General features: G+C 44.2%; 1 protein-coding gene across 7 annotated transcripts in view; it reads left to right on the top strand.

The window, feature by feature from the left end:
- The window catches only part of TENM2 (teneurin transmembrane protein 2), an 897,969-nt gene that overhangs the window by 493,740 nt on the left and 382,528 nt on the right, over nt 1-21,701 (top strand). For 2 of the 7 annotated variants that reach the window (XM_036312663.1, XM_036312659.1), the window contains exon 2: nt 146-228. The exons of the other annotated variants lie outside the window; for them this stretch is intronic. In XM_036312663.1, the coding sequence (XP_036168556.1) occupies nt 189-228 (40 nt within the window). In that variant the 5' untranslated portion in view covers nt 146-188. The remainder of the gene's footprint in view (nt 1-145; nt 229-21,701) is intronic. 7 annotated transcript variants of the gene reach the window in all.

Below are 21,701 nucleotides of genomic sequence, written 5' to 3'. Positions count from 1 at the left end.
GTGGTGGTTCATGTTTGAGGGCCAGGTTCTGGGCATTCTGTTAAAAAGACAGCTTTTTCTTGCTTTGACTCTGGTGGTTTAGAGAAGGACCTCAGGGAATATTTTTGTTGTGTTCTTTTTTTTTTCTTTTTCCTTTTTGATTAAGGCACTTGGGGTCTAGAAAAGAAGATTAAAGCAGGATCCATTTAATGTATTTAGTTTGCCTCCCAGACATGAAGCTTCAGAATGGTGAGTGTCAATTATATTCCCGGTGTTTGGGGTAGCTGGCTGGGGAAAGGGTTCTTGAGCAGGAGTTCTGAGCAGGGATCTGTTAGCAAATCCGGGCTGTTTTACAGCTTTTGGCCAGTGATAGGAGCTGGTGGGTCGGCGCAGAAAAATCATAGGTGGCACGTTTGGTTGGACTGAAAGGGTCTGTGCGACTTGCCCTTTAAGGGAGGCTGCTTCTGTTGTTGCTGGTTGGACAATTAATTATGGGACCTGGTTTGGAAACCAGAGGTCATGCCCTGCAATTCACAAGAAACGTGTAAAGTTACTTCATTTTTTTACTTTCATCCTGGGACATGCGTATGTTCCTCTTTTAAGTTGCTACATAATTGTTTGGGTTTGTTTGTGTGTTTGTTTCTTTTCTCCTTCATTTAAAAAGTCTCACGTTTTATAAACTAGTATTTGGAAATTTTGTCTGGGGTATGAGCCCTTGGATATATCACGAAGAATTCTAGAAGTTGCTGTGAACCACCTGCTTGGTGGTTTTTGTTTGTTTGTTTGTTTGTTTGTTTGTTTTGTCTGGGCCTCCTTTTCTCCTCTCCCACCTGCTTTGTTTACCTGCTGCTTTAAATGGTTCCATCAGAACTTTTATTCACTAGTCATAAGTGTCTACAAACTCCTCTCTGCTTATGCACATGCTTTCCCAGCTCAGAGCTGTTTTGTGTTCCCTGTCAGTCTCTGCCCTCGTGGGCAAGGACACCGATTGAGTTTCATTGAGATTGCTGTGGTCTGAAGGATTGGTCTCAGCCGTTTTCTGGCAAGCCTCCCATTCTTTGGGCAATAGCATGCCCGTCTGTGAAATGGGCTGGAGATCTGGTTGACAATGTAACACTGCCGCCTTTGGAAGCTTTCGGGTCATGGCTATGAAAGTTTGAAAGAACAACAACAACAAAAATTGTAATAGACAATTACCTAATGGTTGTCTGCAGGCTTTTCTCTGTAGGCCTGCGTTCAGAAATGTTTGAAACATACCAAACCGTGCTGCCTGTTGGTTATCATTTATAAGAGCACCAGAAGAAAGCGCATTTTAACGGCAGAGAGAAACGCAACAGTTCTAATAAACAAAACTCCATTTTTATAACCAAAGTGACCTGAAGGAATGCGAGGAATTGATAGAAGGCTGTGGTGCTCGGGTGCAAAGTCACGGCTTCATGTTTAATTTAACAAAACATTAAACATTTCATGTTTAATTTAATGAAACATTAGAGCCCTAGGATTTGTCACCTTCATGACAGAGCGTCAGAACTGTGGGATAGTCTCGGGATGTATGTTCCTTCTGCAGAACTCATGGGTGACACCGGATGTGATTCACATCCAACGACTCTTCTGATGGGGGAAAAAGCAAGTAAAACAGCACCAGCAACACATTAGGCACGCACTCCAAGTGTAAAATTTTAGGGGGTGCTATTAGCAGGCATTTAGGCAAATCTATTCACATTTAGCATCAGTGCAAAGGCAGTCGCAGGTCTACCTTTTTGCTTCTGAGAAGATGAGCACAGGGATCCACAGGACAAGAAAAGCTGGAAGGTTGGGGCCATTTGTCAGGTGGTAAACTTTTAGTAAACCCATGTGGATTTTTAATGAGCTGTTTAAGAAGGTGGGGTGAGATGTTCGGGGGAATGGAGTAGATGTATCAGTGAGATAAAGATGGTCACCAGGGGAGAGAGGAGACCCTGTGCCCTGCGTGGCTTGCCAGGTTTGTTTTTTCCTTCATCTGGAAAATGTGACTGGATGTTGAGAGTGCTGTTTTGCCGTTGGCTTGTGATGGAAAATTTCCTTTTTTCGTATTTTGAAGTGCTGAACCGTGGGTCTGCCCTACCTCCCTGTCTGTGTTGCTATCGGCGGGGCTCTATTTTCGTCTGATGCTTAAAATGTTTAGCTTCTTTCAATGGAAAACACTTTATGTTTGAGCAATAAAGGCAATTGCCAATTCATAAAACATGCATGTATATGTGTACCTGTATGTATTTACACACACACACACACACACACACACACACTCAATATACAGGCATACAACCACACACACACACACACACACACACACACACACACACACACATTCGGCCTCCGTTTCTTTGATTTATCTCCTACAGCACTTCCGCAATGTTGTATAAAACACAATGTAGAATTACGCAAGTGCAGTGTTTTGTGAGGACAGGAGTGCTGATACCTCTCCATGTTATTATACACGCCGCCTGAATGTACGGCTCCTCATATGCCTTGAAGTGGCTGCAACCAGCTGCTTCAGACAGAGATGTCATGTTAATGCAGCTCAGAGGAGCATATGCCACGAGAAAATCGTTATGACAGGGACTGACCTGAAGAGCAAGTAGTTCTTTTAACCTCTTTAAAAAAAGTGTTATAACCCCATCCTAAGTAGCAACAGATACTTTATTTAGTTGAATATTTTTTATAGAATAGTTTATTGATTTTTAGAGAAAGAGGGCGAGAGAGATAGAAATACCAATGTGAGAGCACAACATGGATTGGCTGCCTCCTGCACACCACCTACTGGGGATCGAGCCCGCCACCAGGGCGTGTGCCCTTGACTGAGGAATCGAACCGGCAGCCTCCTGGTGCATGGAACGACGCCCAACCAACTGAGCCGCACCGGCCAGGGCTAGTTGAATAATTTTTTAAACTCTGCCTAGAGTAGGTTTGCATTCTGGAATGGGGGTGCAGAAGAGTGCTCTGGACTGCTAGGGAGCCCTGTTCCGTTAGGGCGGGGCAGGGGGGTGGGGAACCCCATCTCCACCATGGCAGGGAGGGTGGGTGCATGGTGCCCTGCTTACTCCTCCAGACCTGTTCTCTCGGCCTCCGGGTCTGAGGTCTGAGATCTGAGATCAGCAGGGTAGGACCTGGCTTACCTTGAACAGGTGGGGATGGCACCCACAGGCTCCTCCCCCTCAACTGAGAGGTCACTCCAGCATGCTGTCCCTAGATCCAAAGGTGGTCCGAGCTGCCCTGTTACATAGCCTGCAGCCTGCGTGACCCCTCTGTGACCACTGCCCTGACCTGTGGGTGGCCCAGAGGTGGCAGAGGTGGATGGTAGCTCTCAGCACCATCACAGGCGCTGGAAGGGAAAGCAAATGAGCCTTAGTCCCCACCTTCAGGAGCTTCTTCCTGATGGGGAAGGGCTGCTAGTAGACATGTATAAAGCATGGTCATTGCTGCTGGTGCTCGGGCCTGAGGAAGGAGGCCTGCGTGCCCGTGGACACAGGTGTATGCAGAGGGGTGGGCAGCCAGTTCTCAGGAGGTCAGAATAGGCTTTATCGAGGCCGTCATTCAAGAGAAGTAGCCAGAAGTTTCTGCTGGAAGACATGGGGCAGGGCCTTCCAGGCCCAGAAAACAGCAAACCCTTGGCAGACCAGGGTTGTTCAGGTGCTGAGTCCAATTAGGCCAGGACACGGGCCACAAGGAAGGCAAAGAATAGACTGGAAAGATGAGCAAGTCCCTCCACCCCCCAGCTGAACAGCTTTCCACACTTCCCAGTCCTCACTGTGGAAGTAAGGAAGACATAGCAAAGCCACAACACAGGGGTATGGGAGCCCTTCTGAGCCTTACAGTATCCATGTCTAAGTCACCTTTAAAAAAAGCGCCTGCTGCCACTGTGTGGCCCAAACAATTAAATGGGGATTGAAGGTCCCAGATGGAGCCTGGGGCTGCGACTTCACAGCCTGTGCAGATGGACAACAGAGTGCCTGATGGCTAACTTGCTTCAAGTTTGAGAAAATTTGAAAGAGGAGCTTTTGGTGTATACATAAGCAGGGTGTTTGGAGATAAATTTCCTCCAAAATTCTGTAGTTTTCAAGTGTTCCCACTTGAAAAATCTGGTTGGGTGGGGGGGTTATATCTTGGACTTACATTTGTGCACTTTGGAGGTGTGTGTGTGTATAAAGGTATGTGCATTGGGATCCTTCCCACAGGCAAAGCCATCTGTCTGAAGAGTGGATGCTAATACCCGTCCACCCTGTGGGAATACTGTTAAGGATGAGGCCTATATATACAGTGGCCAAGATACGAGCTCAGACCCCGGTTCCATCACCCAGCCAGGATGTCTGTCATCTGCGGGCCTCCTGGCTCAGGCTCCCATTGACTTCCCAGTGCGGCTCCCAGAGCTCCGAGGGCCAACGGTCTAACCATTGAGCCCTGTGCCTGTTCTTTCTCTCCACGCTCACCCACTTGAGTTACTCGGCCCTTTTCCTGGGTGTGTGCAAACAAAAACATCACAAACCAGCAAACACAGAGACAAACTCATCCATCCAAGGCCTTCTGGGTGGAGCAAACTGTGCTGAAAGTTTGGGGAAAGGAAGTTTTCCATGCCACCGTTGAAGTATTTCAGTTGGAGTATTTGACACCACCTTCTTAAACAGTCCCTGTAACTCAAGGGAGCAAAGTCACTAACATCTGTCCACTGGAGCTGGCTCCCTGGCAGTTTGTTCCTTTCTCTCTCTCTCTCTCTCTCTCTCTCTCTCTCTCTCTCTCTCTCTCTCTCTCTCTTCCTCTCTCTCTCTCTCCCCCCTCCCCCCCCCGTCTCCCTCTCCCCCCTCTCTCTCCCCCTCTCACTCCCCCCCCCTCCGCTAGAAATGCAAGTGTTTCTCCCATTGTATTTATGCAGAGCAGCTCAGCACTGCCCGCCCCTGACCCCAAGCCTCATCAGTACACTGCTGGACAGCAGCCAGTCTATTCAGGGCTTAGCCTTTCTCTCCTTCCCAACAGACCCCACAAGAAAAAGACAATGGTTTAGAGATTTATTCCCTCCTCGGATGTGAACAATACCATTTCCCATCACCAAAGCCCAAAGCCCAAAGCCCAAAGAGAGAAAAAGTTGTGTTTTGTTTTAAAAGGTTTTCTGGCACCTAATACTATATCATGCTTCTCAGTGTCCTTCCCACGTGAATGATTGATTGATTGATTGATTGATTGACTGATCTTGAGGCAACATTGTGAAGGGTAAGAGCACAGATGCTGGTGTTTACCGCTCACTACTGTGTGACTCGGAGTACATTAGAGTCGCCCCTTTTCATCCGTAGGGGATAGGTTCCAAGGCCCCCAGTGGAGGCCTGAAACCAGGCATAGTACTGAACCCCATACATACTATGCTTCTTACTATAATAAAGTTTCATTTATAAATCAGGCACAGTAAGAGGTTAACAACAATAACTAATGATCAAACAGAACAATTATATCCGTACCTTGTAATAAGAGTTATGGGAATGTGGTCTCTCTCTCTCAATATCTTGGTGGTTTGTACTCACTCTTCTTGCGATGATGTGAGATGATGAGATGAAGTGGCATGAAGGACGTCCACGTTGTGACGTAGCATTAGGTTATAGAAGGGTGACTTCCAAGCTCCATTGACCTGACAACCCACATGGCTCCCAAGGGACTAATGGGCAGGGAGTTTACAGAGTGTGGATATGATCGACAATGGGATGATTCACGTCCCGGGCAGGATGGCACGAGATTTCATACTCAGAATAGCGTACAATTAAAAATGCATGAATTCTTTAGTTCTGGAATTTTCCACTCAGTATTTTGGACTGCGGTTGACTGTGGATAACTGACACTATGGAAAGCAAACCTGCAGAGAAGTGGGGGCTCCGGTACCTGAGTTCTCGGAGCTCCAGGTGAGTGAGGGATCATTGTGGCACCTCCCCGGTAGGCTCCTGATGTGATTCAGTGAGACAATGCGTCCGAAGGCACTGACCACAGAGCCTGGTTCATGCAATTAGTTCTTTGTCTATACTGAAGTTCATCATTTCATTTTTTAAAATATATTTATATTGATTTCAGAGAGTAAGGGAGAGGGAGAGAGAGATGGAAACATCAATGATGAGAGAGAATCATTGATTGGCTGCCTTCTGCACTCCCACTACTGGGGATTGATCCCATAACCCGGGCATGTCCCCTGTCTAGGAATGGACCCGTGATCTCCTAGTTCATAGGTGGACACTCAACCACTGAGCCACACTGGCTGGGCATCAATTCCATCATTTCATTTTGATCCAAATTTCACGATTGCATTTTTCCTTCTATTTCCAAAATAATTTTAGCGTAAGTTGGTAGGGTGCTGGGACCCTGGCATAGACCAGGTCACCCCTCACACCACTGCATGGAAATTGGCAGAGTTACCAACCCTCTTCCACCTTCAAGACAGAAGGGGGCAGTCCAGCCGCCTTCCCACAAGCCGGCTTTGGGGTTAGTGTGCATGTTTCTCTCCAGTGACCTTCCTCCTGCTGCTATTTTGAGCAGACAGCTGACCACCCACCCAGGAGTGGTTCCGAACACCTGGCTTCAGCATAATGTTTCTCCCAAGCAGAGCATTGCTAGAAACACACACACACTCAGAGTCATCTCATCCATCTTCTGCGGCACAGAACCCAATTGTTCTCTCTTGGTTTGAGTCCTCCGAAGGCAGGGCTGCTGGGGGGACAAGGAACAATTATTACAACTACATTTTAATCAACTGTTCCAGTAACAATATTGAACCTAAAAGTTACTAGCTACTAGTTAGATCCTGGCTTGGTGCATAACGGGCACATCAGTCACTCTGTGGTGATTAACATCTATTCAGAACAGAGAATGTATTATGGGCACTAAATTATCATAGAAATTAATGCAGTCTTTTTTAATGGGCTTAAAATATGTTAATAAATACAGTATTCCAGCACCTGAAGTCTAAGGAACCAAAGTCATTAAAGATGGATATAATTATATTTATTATTGCTGAGATCTAGGTGCGGGGGGGCAATAGTTTAATGAGCATGAATGAAACAGTGGTTCTTTATATAAAACTTCTAACCTAAAGAAACTGTTCCCTTTGAGGAGTTATTTCATAGAATAGTTGAATGAGAGAACTATATAAGAAGTAAATCAGAGACAGTAATTTTCTAACCTCTGGGGAATGAATTTCAGAGGTCCACTGGGGACGTTGTAAAACTCTCCACCCTCTTCCCATTGAACTTGGCATGGGATTCAGCTACCCCCACTCTACCTGCCACCTGCCGAGCTTCACTTTCCTCCACCTTCCCACCCATGCTCCGCCCAAAAGCCACTCCCTCCTTCCAGTTTCTCAGACATACCCAGCTCTTTCCCACCTCAGGGCCTTTGCACATGCTTTTACCCCTGCATAATACTTACTTTGCCACACTTCATTAGTGCATTGCCAGGCTTTGTCTGAACCAAATCTTACTTATTAGCTAATTTAACCCTAGGTTCTTTCTCATCCCCATTTTGCAGGGAGAGAAGTAAGTCAGAGAGAGGTTAAGTGCACTTCCCGAGATCCTGCTGGCTCAAGGTCTTCCGTTCACCGAGCTCTGATGCCCCTTTGGAGGGTCAGCTACTACCAGCCCTCAGAGCTCAGCTCAGATACCATCCCTGACACCTTATCTAAACTCACCCCTGCCACCACCACCATCTCTCTGTCCGGATCCAGCTTACCCTTTGTAGCACACACTAGCACAATTTGAAACGTCTATATGTACGAGTATTTTTAGTTGACATTTGCCTTCCCCAGCATTATCAAGTCCACAAAGGCAGCAAGTATTTTTATTTGACGTGATATCCCGAGCCCTATTAAAGTAACTGACATTTAATAAATACCGAATAAATATTTGTTTAATGGATCCTTGAACTCATGTTCATCCTTTGCTGTCTGTAGCCAGAATAAAATGATCTTTTTCATCTATCTATCTTTTCAGTGGATGAAATATACATATATATGTATGTATTGGTATATATATATGATATCATTTTTAAAAAAATTTTCATTAGGAGAGGGTAACTTTCTTTTGGTGATGAAATATTTTCTTAGTCAATGGATGTGGAAATGACAGCTTAGTAGAACCATTTCTATATTAAATCTGGGTCCTTGTGCATAGAAGGTTGGCACTCATTTAGAGTGTAAATCCTATCTGACAGGTAAGGACCCTGAGAACCGGGAAGAGGAGAAGCCACTTGCTGGCAGGGAGCTGGTTAGGAGATTGGAGTTCAAGAGCAAACCTGTGCTCTTGGCTAGTGGCCGCGTGTTGTTGCTGCCCATCCCCGAGGCTGGTAGCATCAAGAGGAACCCACTGGAAACAGCAGCTTTTCTGAGAATGTTACTGAAGAATGTTGTGCTTGGGCGTGGTAGATTGAAGCGCTCTTGTTTTCTTAAACCTCGGAGGCGTTCGAGGCGAAAATTAAGTGTCTGCGTGTCCTCCTGGTGGCTTGCATTTGGAATGCTATTTCCTGTTATGAGGTGGAGGAAGGAAAATAAACAAACACACATGGTGTGGAATTAAGGACGGAGATCTCAGAGGTGCACATCATGCCTGGAGTGAGGTGCCAGTCTTAGAGGAGCCACCGCGTCTTCCCAGTGGCCGCCAGCTTGCTGAGCGCACAGTCTGGCTACGCGAAGCCCCAACACCTCAATTCTTTACAGTATAGGAGCCGTGGACCGCACTGAGCCTCTGATTAAAGTTGTGGGCTCTGTGCCCAGAGAAAAGGACTCTGTGCAAACGTGAAACATTGTTCAGATTATTCAGGGCACTTATGGACACACCTTTGTCCATTATATGAATCTCCAGGGGCCCATGGATTCCAGTTTAAGAAACCCCGGTAGCTCATAGCCCATAGTAATAGTAATTATAATAGCTAATATTTATTAAACTACCATTATGTGTTAGACATCGGACTAATTTTATATATGTCACACACACACACACACACACACACACACACACGGGACCCTGAAAACATGGGTTTGAACTGTGTAGATCCATTTATATGTGGATTTTTAAAATAACTATGATAAATGTATTTTCTCTCCCATATGATTTTCTTAGTAACATTTTCTTTTCTCTAGCTTACTTTATTGTAAGCCTATAGTATATAATACAAATACAAAATATGTGTTAATCCACTTTTATGATATTGGCGAGGCTTCTGGTCAATAGTAGGCTAATAGTAGTTAAGTGCTTGGGGAGTTAAGTTACATGTCAGTTTTCAACTGCATAAGGTCTTGGCACCCCTCACCCCGACACTGTTCAAGGTTCTACTGTGTGTGTGTGTATTTTAACTTAACACTCAAGCTTTAAAATTGTTCCCATTGTACAGATGAGGAAACTGAGGTTCAGAAAAGCTAAAGAAGCCAGAAAGTATTGGAGACTGGATCAGAACCCAGGTGATCCAACGCCACAACCACAGAAAGGCAGACCTAGGCCGCTTGCATAAAAGAGGCTTCCCCCAGCTTGCATAATGCCGTGGTCAATCCCAGGGTAGAAAGTAAAGGTGGAAAGGGACACCGTCCAAGTGTCAGAGAGGACTGCAAAGGGCCAGGGACACCATACACCAGCTCCTTCAGGTCCTCATGGAGCGAGGATGAGAATGGCTTCGGGTTATATCCTCTTCCCAAGAACTGCCCCTGACTTCCACCATCCTGGGGGACAGGAGTGCCAAGGGCAGGGGCTGGAGCTGTCTGTTCTGGTGGTTTTATTGTAGCTGTATCCAGATTACTTTCCATTTGGGAACATCTATTGTCAAAGGGGCAGATGGGTCCTCTTGGCATATGCAGAGCCAACTGGATCGTCAGCACACTTTATAAAGGCTGTGAGTGTGAGGCATGTCCAATTACTTCTTGCTTTCCCTGAGAAACTGAACAGGCAACCCGTTAGAGGCTGCTTGAGTATGTTCCTCTGACCATGTTTGCTTCTTTCTTTTATTAAAGGAAGCAAAAGTCATGTTTACTTCGGTATGGGTTATGTGTATAAGCTTAGAACTAATAACATAAATAGATGAGTATACTACTCCGTGTTTCTTGATCATTCATAGGGCCGTTTTATCTTGTAATTAATTCCCTCAGTACCTGCTTGGTCTCGGCCCCTGGCTGGGTGCTGAGATGAAGAGGTGAGTCCCATGCAGCCCGTGGCCGCCAGAGGCTGGCCCTCTAGATGGGGCGGGGCAGGGCATGGCAGGTGTGGTGCACCTGGCGCAGTGAGGAGAGGAAGGTGCGAGTGGCAGGCTCAAGCTCAGAAGTTTGGGACTGGTTCAGGGATGGACGTAGAAAAGCAGCTTAGGAGACGATAGTCCCTAAAACAAGGCATCAGAATCTCCCAGAGGCTTGTTGAGACAGACGGATAGGCCCCACCCCAGCTCTGATTCGGTGTGTTCCAAGTGGGTCCCCAAATCTGCATATCACACAAGTTCTTGGACACAGGCGACGCTGCCGGTCCAGGAAACACACGTTGAGAACCCCTGCCTTAGTCTTTCTAGAGGCAAGACGAAACAGAAGACACTTCCCCCCTCATTTAAAACGCCCCATTTTAGCCCCTCTGTCCTGCTCTGTGTTGTGAGTTTCCTTAGGAAAGTATGTGCTCTGTTGTCTGAAAGGTACCTCTGTAGTATTCTGTGACCCTGACCTTCACCTCTTGTAGGGAAGAAGAGCAGGATGCTAAGAAAAGTGAATTACGGTCTGTGTAAATTCTTACAGCTGTGAGCCAGGCGGGGTGGGGCGGGGCTGGGGGGAGTTTGCGCTGAAGCCAATGCTATGGTCAGCATTGTTTCTCACAAAAATATCTGGGCCTGTGGGTGGACAATGGAATGAATGAACAAGGTAATCAAATTTCAGACGCACCCCCACATCTCCTCAACCATCTCAGACCCGATGGGGCCAGCATTACATTCCTCAGGGAGTGAAAGAGGATCAGGAGAGAAGGGGGCACCCGAGAAAGTCTAGAACCCTGCGGTGCTGCCCCCTTTACCTAAACAGGGTCAAGTTTTTACCAAAGGCGACGGAAAATGGGAACTCATGTCAGGAAACAATACCAAGTCCTTGTGTTAATGATTCTTTCTCTGTTCCTTTATTCGTTTGGTCCATGTTGCCCAGGAAATAAGAACCTTGTGGACAGAAAGACCATCATTTGTCAATCCTTTGGCAGCAATTTTCCCAACAGCTCTTCCAGCTCTAAATGCTTTTAAGCATCTGTCAGTATCATATAATAGCCTTAATGGGAGGCGAAAACAGCAACAGCAGCCACCACGACAACTCTCTGCTGCATAAGAATGAAGCGAGCGGCGCGCTCTTTTCTGGACCATCGTGAAAGTGATGGCGCTGTCCATACGTGGGTTTCCACGGGCAGCTGCGGCGTTATTGTTTGCACTTAGACCTTAAGTTGTCCCTAGATTTTATGTGTAGGAATGACGCTAATTGAGTGAGAGCATGGACCAAAAACTGATATGTGAGTGTGTGTGTGTGTGTAATATTATATATAATATATATAATATTACACACACACACTCACACACTCACACATCTCATCTTGGAGATGAGAGCAGTCAATAAACAGCTTGGTTCCTAATTCATTCAGGGCCAAAAATAAATGGCTTTCTAAACTGAAACGACCAAATCCAATAACTAACTGTTTGTCAGGGCAGTAATAATGGTATTTGTATCTCTTTTAATTGGCTTTAACCTTTCCCTTCATGTGTGCAGTATTAAAAAATTAAAGAGGAGAGTATTTAGAGGCATAGATTTACAGCACGGCGTGGATTACATGCTTTTAATGAGGTCAGGACAATAAACCATCCGAGCAGAACCTGCTGCCCAGTGATGAATGGCTCGCTTTTACAATAGAGAGACGGCAGCGAGTGTGTGGGCACACGCACGCCGGCAGGCACGTCCTCGGAGACCAAGTGGTTCCCCAAGGTGCTGTGGAGCTAGCACGGGGTGTTTCCAGTTACCAGGGGTTTCAAGAAATTTTCAAGATACAGAGCTTTCAATGCACCACGTGAAAAAGGGGAAAGTTGCAGAACAGAAATACTCAGTGTTTATGTAAGATATTGATTCGTGTGTGTCTGTTTATGTATGAATGAATGTGCAATGATGGGTGTGTGGAAGGAAGGAGGGAAGGGAGAGAGAGGAGAATGGAGGAAGGAAGGAGGGAGGGAGGAAGGGAAGAAGAAATACAGGTAATTTGGAAGGAGCACACGCGGTGTGCTAGAGCCTGCTTGCACTGTCGTCTTCTAAGCTGGCTGTGCAGCACCCTTCCCAATCCCAGCATATTCTTAGCTTAAAATTATAGATAGCGAGGCTGTTTACTCCACGAAAATCAGAAAATGCTGCAAATATGAGCTTTCTTTTTTGGAGAGCTCTTATCCTCACACCACTGGGCACACAGCAAATCTTTCAGAGTGGTCACATCTGGGATGTGGGTTTACCGGGAGAGGGAGGAGTAGGTGCCACACCAGGGTTGGTGATGAGAAACAAGGCATTCTCCCCCTTTATTTTACGTATTTCTTTATTACTTGAAGTGTTCACAAGCATTTATTACCTTTATAATATCATTACTATAGTGTTCCTGATGTTAATAATTATTCATTTTAAACATTATTTTTAAAATCCACAAATGTTGCTGAAACTTCTTTAAAACATAGACATAGAATTAATTACGTTTACTTTCAAAGTCAGGCACAAAGTATTTATACACCGAAAGGAAAACAATTTGGATAACCAATAGCATCAAATGATCAGGGGATGGGAGACCAGCCAGAAGAATTGTCCTTGGGTCATGAGAGCTTACTCAAATCTCCCAAATCAAAAGGAAAACAAACACCCACAAGTGGTTAATGTAGGTCAGTCTGAGCGTGGAGGGCTTGCGGTTGGGTCCCATCCCACAGCACATTCTAGTGAAGACAGTCACGTGGTACCTCCAAAGCGCATCTCCTCATGTTGTCATTGACCCAAACCTTATCCCAGCCTTGACCTAATCAGCAGCCCTGAGTTGGCAGTGGAAGCATTGCTAATGAAGAGTAAAGCACTCCCCTCAGAATAAGAGAGCTGTAGTCTCACAGAAAATGTACCATCCCGTCTACGTGGGCCAGCCTCTCTCTCACCACCAGAAGACATGCTGGTACTTCCTTTTTGTCACTTGGGGATGCTGAGACCTCTAGTCCAGTGGTCGCCAACCTCTTGGACCTCATGGACCACCAGTGGTCTGTGAACCACCAGTTGGTTACCGCTGCTAGTCACTCTATAAGGGGCAAGGTAAAGAGAGCTCATTGCTTCTCCCTCCCTTCCCCATCCTTGTCATTTATCGTAGTTGTTCTGTCTCCATGACAACCACCTCCGGGTGATACCCTACTCCTGATCTAATTTCTGTTATTTCCTAGGATGCTCCCAAATAAAAGTCCCATTGCAGAAGCCCTTACCTGATTATTCATGAAAAGAGATGCTTGATATTACAAACGTATTCATTCACCCACAAATATTTCTACATGCCAGGCACTGGGTTTAGTAAGGTGACACAGTGACAAACACATCAGACAAGGACCTTGTTTTCATGGAGTTGAAATTCCAATAGGCAGAGACAGACAGAAATAGGTTGACCAGTAAAAACACCAGAGTGTACCATTTTAAAAATGTGAAATGATGGTGGAGGAGGGGGAGATGGAGAGTGACAGGTACTTTATTTCCTCTACTTAGGAGGGCCTGGAAAGGCAGTCATTCCTGAGAAGTACACTTTGAACTTAGATGTGAGTGACAGGAAGTCTGTGTATAGGTCTAATTTCAAAATGTATGTCCTCAATGCTCTTTTTAAATGGAAATTACGTGGCTCCCATTCAAGGTGCACCCACTTCTAAAACCCGGGTCCAGTGAAGGCCAGAGTGTAGGTGCTTTCTCTCCTTCCTGGTCACTGTTTCACAGCAGGCCCAAGCAGTGTTCACTGCACCAAGTACTTTTGGGAAATGTTCAAAATTGGGATCGTTTGTGTATGCCTGGCTGATTTCATGTTCTTACACAGCCCTGAGATTGCGTACTGGTCAGTGTAGTGGACAGCCTCATTTCCACGAAAGAAAGAAAGAAAAAAAAAGGCGGTCATAAGCTGAGGTGTCATCAAATGTGACATCTCACAGTTGTGAGTGTCTGTACAATTTTATCAAAGAGACCGTGTATTGGAGGAGAATATATGTAGACTTTGGATCAAAAAACATCTGGGTTCCCTTAGCATAAACTTGGAAATATAAGGATGCCCACTTCCTTGGGTGATGGTGAAAACTGAAGAAGAGCATGTGTGGTCTGTAATGTGCCTGGCTCAGAGTAGCCTCAAGCTTCCTTTCAGAAAAGTTTCTGAAAATACCGCTGAACTGTGACCGACCAGAGTGAGACTCCTGTTGCATAGGGTCTCCCTCTTTTCTGTTCATGCCTCAGTCTTTCTGGTGGACACAGAGATACAATTTGGGACTTGAAGTTGTAGGGAAGTTTTCCTGATTGGGCAAGAAAATTGAGAATGTGGCTGTCATTCTTTTAGCAGGATCTATAACAGAAGACAAAAGGCTTTATTCCCTGGGGACTCAGCAACGGAAAAATCCATGCTTTCATCTTTTACTTATTTAAGAGTTACTCTCTGTCCTTCCCCTACCCTCTTCTCCTTCTTTCTTGCTTCTTTTAGTCCTTTTTTCCTGAAGCACCAGAAATCAAGCTTGGAACTAACTGGTCAGAGTCCTTGAACCACACCCTATGTGCAGTGCGATTGATACGACAAACTGCATTGCCTGAGAGTAGAATTGTAACAACATGCCTGAATGTATTCCTAGGGGTAGTGGAGATTGCATCCTATATAATAAAAGGCTAATATGCAAATCAACCGAACAGCAGAATGACTGCTCCCTATGACGTGCACTGACCACCAGGGGTATAATTAGCTCAGTGACATTCAAAAGTGGCAAGATTCTCAATGCAGGAGCTTCCCCCTGGTGGTCAGTGCACTCCCACAGGGGAAGCGCCACTCAGCCAGAAGCCCTGAGCCAGGTTCACGGCTGGCGAGTGCAGGGGCGGTGGTGGGAGCCTCTCCCACCTCCATGGCAGTACTAAGGATGTCCAGGGAGTGGGCCTAAGCCCTCAGGCGGACATCCCCTGAGGGCTCCTGGGCTGTGAGGTGGGGCTGAGGGGCACTTCCCCCCATCCCCATGCACAAATGTCATGTTCTGAGCCTCTAGTATGAATATAAAAATAAACAAATCAAAAACCTTGGGAGAAAAATAAACATGACAGAGCAGCAAGATAATGTTTCTATGTTTTCACCTTTAATTGACTAAAAATATCAATGCAGCATATTCCTTGAATAGTCTCCCCAGCCCCCTCCCTTCATTTTAATGGGAGCAGGGAGGTCGTTGGGAAGAATAATCACTGAATGGATGAAACAATGCTTACCCCTGGGAAGTCCAAAGGAGAGGTCTAGAAAGAGCTTTATTTTAAGCACATTCACATTGTTTGATTTTATTTTGGAATAGCATGCACTCCATTTTTAAATTAAGTGTATACCTTTTGAAAAACTGACGAGGGAGAGGGGAGAGTTACTTTCCACACAAGATACTTAACATTGCTTTTAAGTAACTTTTATTAACAAGTGACAATTACTTTTTTATGATACATTTAAGATAGTGAATTATGAATGACTGAAAATCCCCTCCAGCCTAATTGAGAACCATTATGTCTGGTAATTGCCACTGATTTCTGCAAACAGTCATTTTTCTCTGGCCTATTAACATAATTTGAATTTTTAATTGCCCTTCATAATTGTCTATTGGAGTTAACAAACAGTCCTGTTCACTGAAGGGTTTCAGACCAGGCCCTACCCCCAGAGGACTCACACTGGAAACCTCTAAAACCATCAAGTGGTCACTTGAGGACACGAATAGGACTTAGTGGGTTGTCAGATTGAGGTGGCAGTCACGGTGACAAATGTGACACCTTTCAAGGACCCACCCCATCCTGGGATGGTACATTTTCAGACTTCTGCATCCTTGGGTTGCCCATTTTGCTTTGACGCTACCTCACCAAAAATTTAATTAATTAACTAATTAACCAACTAACTAAAAGGAAGACTGTCACACGTTTCACAATTTCCATCAGAATAATCATCACAATGCCTTATCTATTGCACCGTGATGAGGGTGAATACTCTGGAAGAAAATAGCATGTCTTACTGTGTCCACTTCCTGCAGGATTTGTAGTATAATTAGTGCAGTGACATCCGAAAGTGGCAAGATTCTGAGTAAAGAACCTATATTTTTAATTAAATTTATGTTCACTTTTTGAAAGTTAAATTCAGAAAGGTACAAAGAGAAAAATATTTTAAAAATTAACTATAATTCTACTAATAATAGAAAATAGTATATTTTTACGGAAGTGTGCACAAGAGTGATAGTGTTTATATTTTCTCACGTGGTTTAATATTATTCTAAATATTATTTCTAAAGACTACAAATGGTTCAAAGTATGGCTTCCCCTTTGGTTATTGAAGTACTCCACATCTGTTGGACATTTGCTTTCTCAATGTTACTGTGATAGTCAGCTACCTTGCGTATTTTGTATGCATCTGTGATAACTACCTCAAGAATATGCCCTAAAAGCTGAGTGATTCAAGGATGTGAACAAAAAAGTTGTTCTTCAATGTACACTCTCTCATTAGTGTATGAGAGTGCTGAATTTTTCATACTTTCCCCAGCATATGCTATTAACGTTTATTAAAATATTGGTCCAGTTGCTCACTTTTTAAAAATAGCATTCCATCATTCTTTAAAGTTGAACTTCTTTGATCAATAGTGAAGTCATGTTTTGCCATCTAATTATTAATGAGCACGTGGATGTGTATTTGTAAGTTCCATGTTTACCACGACTCTGGCCATTTTTCTTATTGACACAGTCAAGATTTTTCATTCTTTTTTTTTAATTTCTGGAGATAACTCTGCCTCAAGGCCACCAGCTCATTGGTGCCAAAAAACCACAGACTGTAGAACGGAACACACAGCTAGCTCCGGTGCTGTCTGAAGGAGGGTTTGGTCTTTTGCTGCCATCATCATGCCACACTCTTACGCATTTGCAGTGGGTGGGAAGGGATCACTCATCTCTCAAAGTAACACATGAAACCAAAAACCTAACTGCCCCAGGGGCCTCTATGGCTACCTTCCACCACCCAGGGCCCCCTTGACCCTTTGGTTCCCCTCAAAAATCCCAGTGAAGCCCTTTGGGAACCTGCACCTGATTTTGAATGAGGTACATAGGAAGTGCTCATAAGAGATATAGACTTGAGCTACTAGTCTGAAATATGGAATCACAAGCAATTCTCTTAGTACAGGTTGGTAGTGTCCGAATTAAAACAGTGCAATGGTCAGCAGTTCCAATGTGAACATCTGATTATTAGACTCAAACCTGTTTCCGAAGCTGGGAGCTCCAGGGTCTTTTTAAGTACCCTTAAACAAAGCTTCCAGCTGCGATATTTATGGGATTCCCCACAGGCAGCCGATATGCTGATGTGGGAGGAAGTCCAAAGCAGAGACATTTGGCCCAGCTTGAAGATGATCAGTGCTGTTTGCATGAATGTGTTCAAAATGGCTGTGATTCTTCATAACTTTTCGGACAAGTTCAATGGGAACATCAAGGAGGGGCACTCAACTAATTCCTGCATGGAAGCTCCCAGCACCCAGTGTCTGCTTGTGACTCTGAGGGTGGCATTTATTATAAATAAGCAACAGTTAGATATCATTCCAGACACTTTCCATGCTTTCAAGTCCAAACAAACAATCTTATTCCCCTCACCTCCCCCAAGAAACTCAGTGATAGTGCTTTTTCCTGTGATTCTCAACTCAACCTGTTTGGGGCAATCTTTATGGGGTTTTTTGTTTTCATTCGTTTGTTTGTTTAATATTTTAATTTAACTTATTGTTTTAAGTTTATTTTCTATTGTTGACATTATTAGTTTTTGCAGAGGAGACACTAGAAAATCTGCTTTCTTCGTCTCCTCAACAGAGAGAATGAGCATTGTCTAGGTTTAAGGTAACATTCTGAACCAGGCTTTTAGCCACCAACTTGGACTCTTTCATTTCAGTACTACATGAGGACTTCTTGGAGGAGGTGTGGTTCCCTTTGAGGAAATTTATGGACACTTGATGGATGAAAGCTCAAGATCTGGAATCAGAAACTGGTTTGAAATTCTGGGTTGGCCACTTTCTAGCGTAAAGATAACTGTTGACCATGTCGTGGGTGCAGGAAAATTGGGTTGTTGTTAGAATTAAATGAAATGAGGTATATATACAGTACATACTCTGTAAATGTTTCTGTGTCTTGTCGTTTTTTATAATATAATAATATTATTAATATTTTAATGAATATTAGTAAAACTTAACCAAAAATATTTTATTTAACCCTCAGGACATCTGGGGGTTGGGCACTTATTTATTTCCCTACTTCTCAGCCACATGCTCCAGTCCCAGCTGATTCTGACAGGCCCCGTCCTGCTTTTGTGCAGAAATAGAAAGAAAAAATATGGGATGACTTAAAAGATGCCAGACGAATCTTTGCCCCGAAGCCAACTGTTTATTCAGCTCATTCAACTAACAAATAATTTCACTGGTGATTTATTGTTTTCTTCAGTGAAAATTTCCTTCAAACATCCATAATTAAAAAGGGCGCAGAGCAGTAAATCGGTGAACCTGTCATATACCATTTGTTAGCATAGAAAACTGAGGCATCGCAGCTTTTAGGAAAGAAAAATGAAGAGGTTAGATAGAACCTGAGGTATGGATTTTTTTAACCTGACTTTTATTTTATTTATTTTTTAAATGTGTATATATTTATTTATTTATTTGAGAGAGAGGAAGGGAAAGGGAGAGATAGAAACATCAATGAGAGAGAACTATCATAGATCAGCTGCCTTTTGCACGCCCCCTACTGGGGATGGAGCCTGCAATCCTGGCATGTGCCCTGACCAGGAATCCGAAGGTGCGACATCTTGGTACATGGGTCGAAGCTCAACCACTGAATTACACAGGCCGGGCAACCCAACTTTTATTTTAGAAATGAAAGACTGTGTGGGCACATGCATGTGAGCATATGTGTATTTAAACAGTAGAGAGGAAAATATAGAAAAAAATTAATGTCCAATTAATGGCTTAATATCCATTGATATTGAAAATATTCCCTGCATTAACAGTGAGTATAGGCAGGGTTTCTTTAAAAAAAAAAAAAAAAAAAAAAAAAAAAAAAGGAAAATTTTCCAAGGTTGGAGAAAAATTAAATTACTGGCCTAGCTCACAAGATGGCCTGATTTAAGGCGAGTCCAACAGATGCCTTGCCCACAAGGAAGTGCTAAAAGGAACAATATGTAAGCATTTGAATCTCAGAGCCTGCTGGCAGAGAAAGAAAGGTGTAACTTCCACAAAGAGTCCCTAGCAGGCATAGCAGAGTTGGGACCCCGACTTTTATGCCAAAGCAAACAGCTTTGGAATTCGAGTGTATAACGTGACCCAAGGATAAAATAATGATAGTTTTAAGAAGATTAAGATGATGGGAGGAATTGAAGGACGTCTGCCTTTTCTGCTAGAACTGAATGTCGCCCTTTGACAAGTTCTACACACGTGAACATGAACTTGATGCAGAAACATGTTTGTTTGGTTCATCCTGGGGTGTTGTCTACCATCCTTCCTGTCCCCACCCCGTGTGTTAACTGAGAACCTGATAAATCAGGGGACATTCTGACAGCCTCACAAAGCTCTGAGCAGTGCCTGGGCTCCCAGGAGAATTGTATTTGGAAGGAGACAGAGAGTAACCACAGGTAGAATCACAAGGAAGAAAAACCCAGAATAAAAGAAATATCAATAAAATATATAATACACCATTAAGGACCCCCTCGAGATAAGATACTCAGTGTCAGGGTAAAGATCACAAATGAATTAATGTAAAAAAAAAAAATTGGTCTATTGCACTGTGTCAGACTGGGTTGAAAACCCTGTCTGCCCAGGGAACTGCCCCTCGGTAACCTCTGAATGCTGAGAGAGACCTTGCAACGTTGCTTTTCTTCTCACAAAACACCCAGTTTGTCGGAGCAACCGTGTGCCACCTGGCAAGACCCCTCATTCATTTGAAGAGCAGTTGACTTTGATTTTATAATTGTTATCCTCATTTTTATAACTTTTCTATTTTGATGCCACTTCAAGATTACAGAAATAGTGGAAAGAGATAACCCTTCACTCTTTACCAGATTCATCAATGGTGCATATTTGCCCCATTTGTCATTTGCTTTCTATCTGTTCCCCCGAGCACACACACACATTGTTTCTCCTGCACCAGTTAAGACTAAGAGGCCCCCACACCAATCCTCCTTCCCCCTGAAAGAGGTATTTCCAGTGGGTATTTCCTAGAAGCAAAGCCATTCCTCTTGGATTCCCACAGTGCAATTACAAAAAAGAAAAACTTAGAATTGACCTTGTGCACTACTTAATCCTCAGTCCATCTTTAAATGTCAGTTGCCCCAATAATGCCCATTCTAGCTCTTTTTCCCCGGTCCAGCATTTGCTTCACACATGGCATTGGGTTGTCCTGTCTTCTCAGCCTCCTCTAAAAAGTTTCTTTGCCTTTCTCTATCTTTTTTGATTGACATTTTTGAAAACTTCTGTGGAAGCATTTTTATACATAGCATGCATATATATATATATATATCGTAAGTGCACAGGCCAATGAATTTTGCCCAGATGGAATGCGCCCCTGGTACCAGTTCCAGAACCAGAAATGGAACATAAACGCGGACCTTTGGAGCCCTTCTCAGCAGTTACCTTTGGTTGTACATGTTGTGTAGCCCAAAGAAATACAAAATTGTTTTGCCCAAATTCGCCTTTTCCTCCTAAAGGATCTCATGAGTATGGCTCTCAGTCATGCGGCTCTGATGGCAACCAAGACATCTCAGGCCAAGAAGGGGAGAGCGTGGTCGCTTCCTGGGCTCTAAATGAAGCCAAGTGTTCGGCTTAGCGAACATGAGGCAGGGGGAGGATATTTACATCCTCAGATCAGAACCTCTCCGACTGTCTGTGGGTATAAGACTTTCACCTCCAATTTTTCTAGTTCTTCAGGGACCCTTTAAATATGGTCTTATGTGTGTGCATTTTGTACCACATAGGAATCACCGTGTGATGCTGAGCTCACCCAAACTGGTCTGTGACCCAAATGACCCACCCCTACTGGTGGACAGTGTCATCAGGCAATGTCACATTGCTCTGAAAGCTTCTGTCCATTGGTTGAAAGGTTCTCTCATTGGGCCTGGGGGGCGGGGGGCTCATGGACCACACACTTTGAAAAGCACTGGGCTAGGGCATTTAGCTCTGATCAGTCAGAATTCAGCTGGTTGATCCCAGCCAGCGTGGCTCAGTAGTTGAGCATTGAACTATGAACCAGAAGATCACGTTTCGATTCCCATCAGGGCATATGCCCAGGTTTCGGGTTCGATCCCCAATAGGGGTCATGCAAGAGGCAGCCGATCAATGATTCTCTCTCATCATTGAAGCTTCTATCTCTCTCACCCTCTCCCTTCTTCTCTGAAATCAATAAAACTATATTTTTTTAAAAAATAGAATTCAGCTGGTTGACACCCTCATGGAGCATTTCTAATGCAGCCTGGTTTAGG

Source organism: Myotis myotis, unplaced genomic scaffold (genome assembly GCF_014108235.1).
Source record: "Myotis myotis isolate mMyoMyo1 unplaced genomic scaffold, mMyoMyo1.p scaffold_m19_p_6, whole genome shotgun sequence".
Taxonomy (NCBI): Eukaryota; Metazoa; Chordata; class Mammalia; order Chiroptera; family Vespertilionidae; genus Myotis; species Myotis myotis.
Note: the sequence above shows the minus strand (reverse complement) of the source record. Positions and strands in the feature narration are given on the sequence as shown.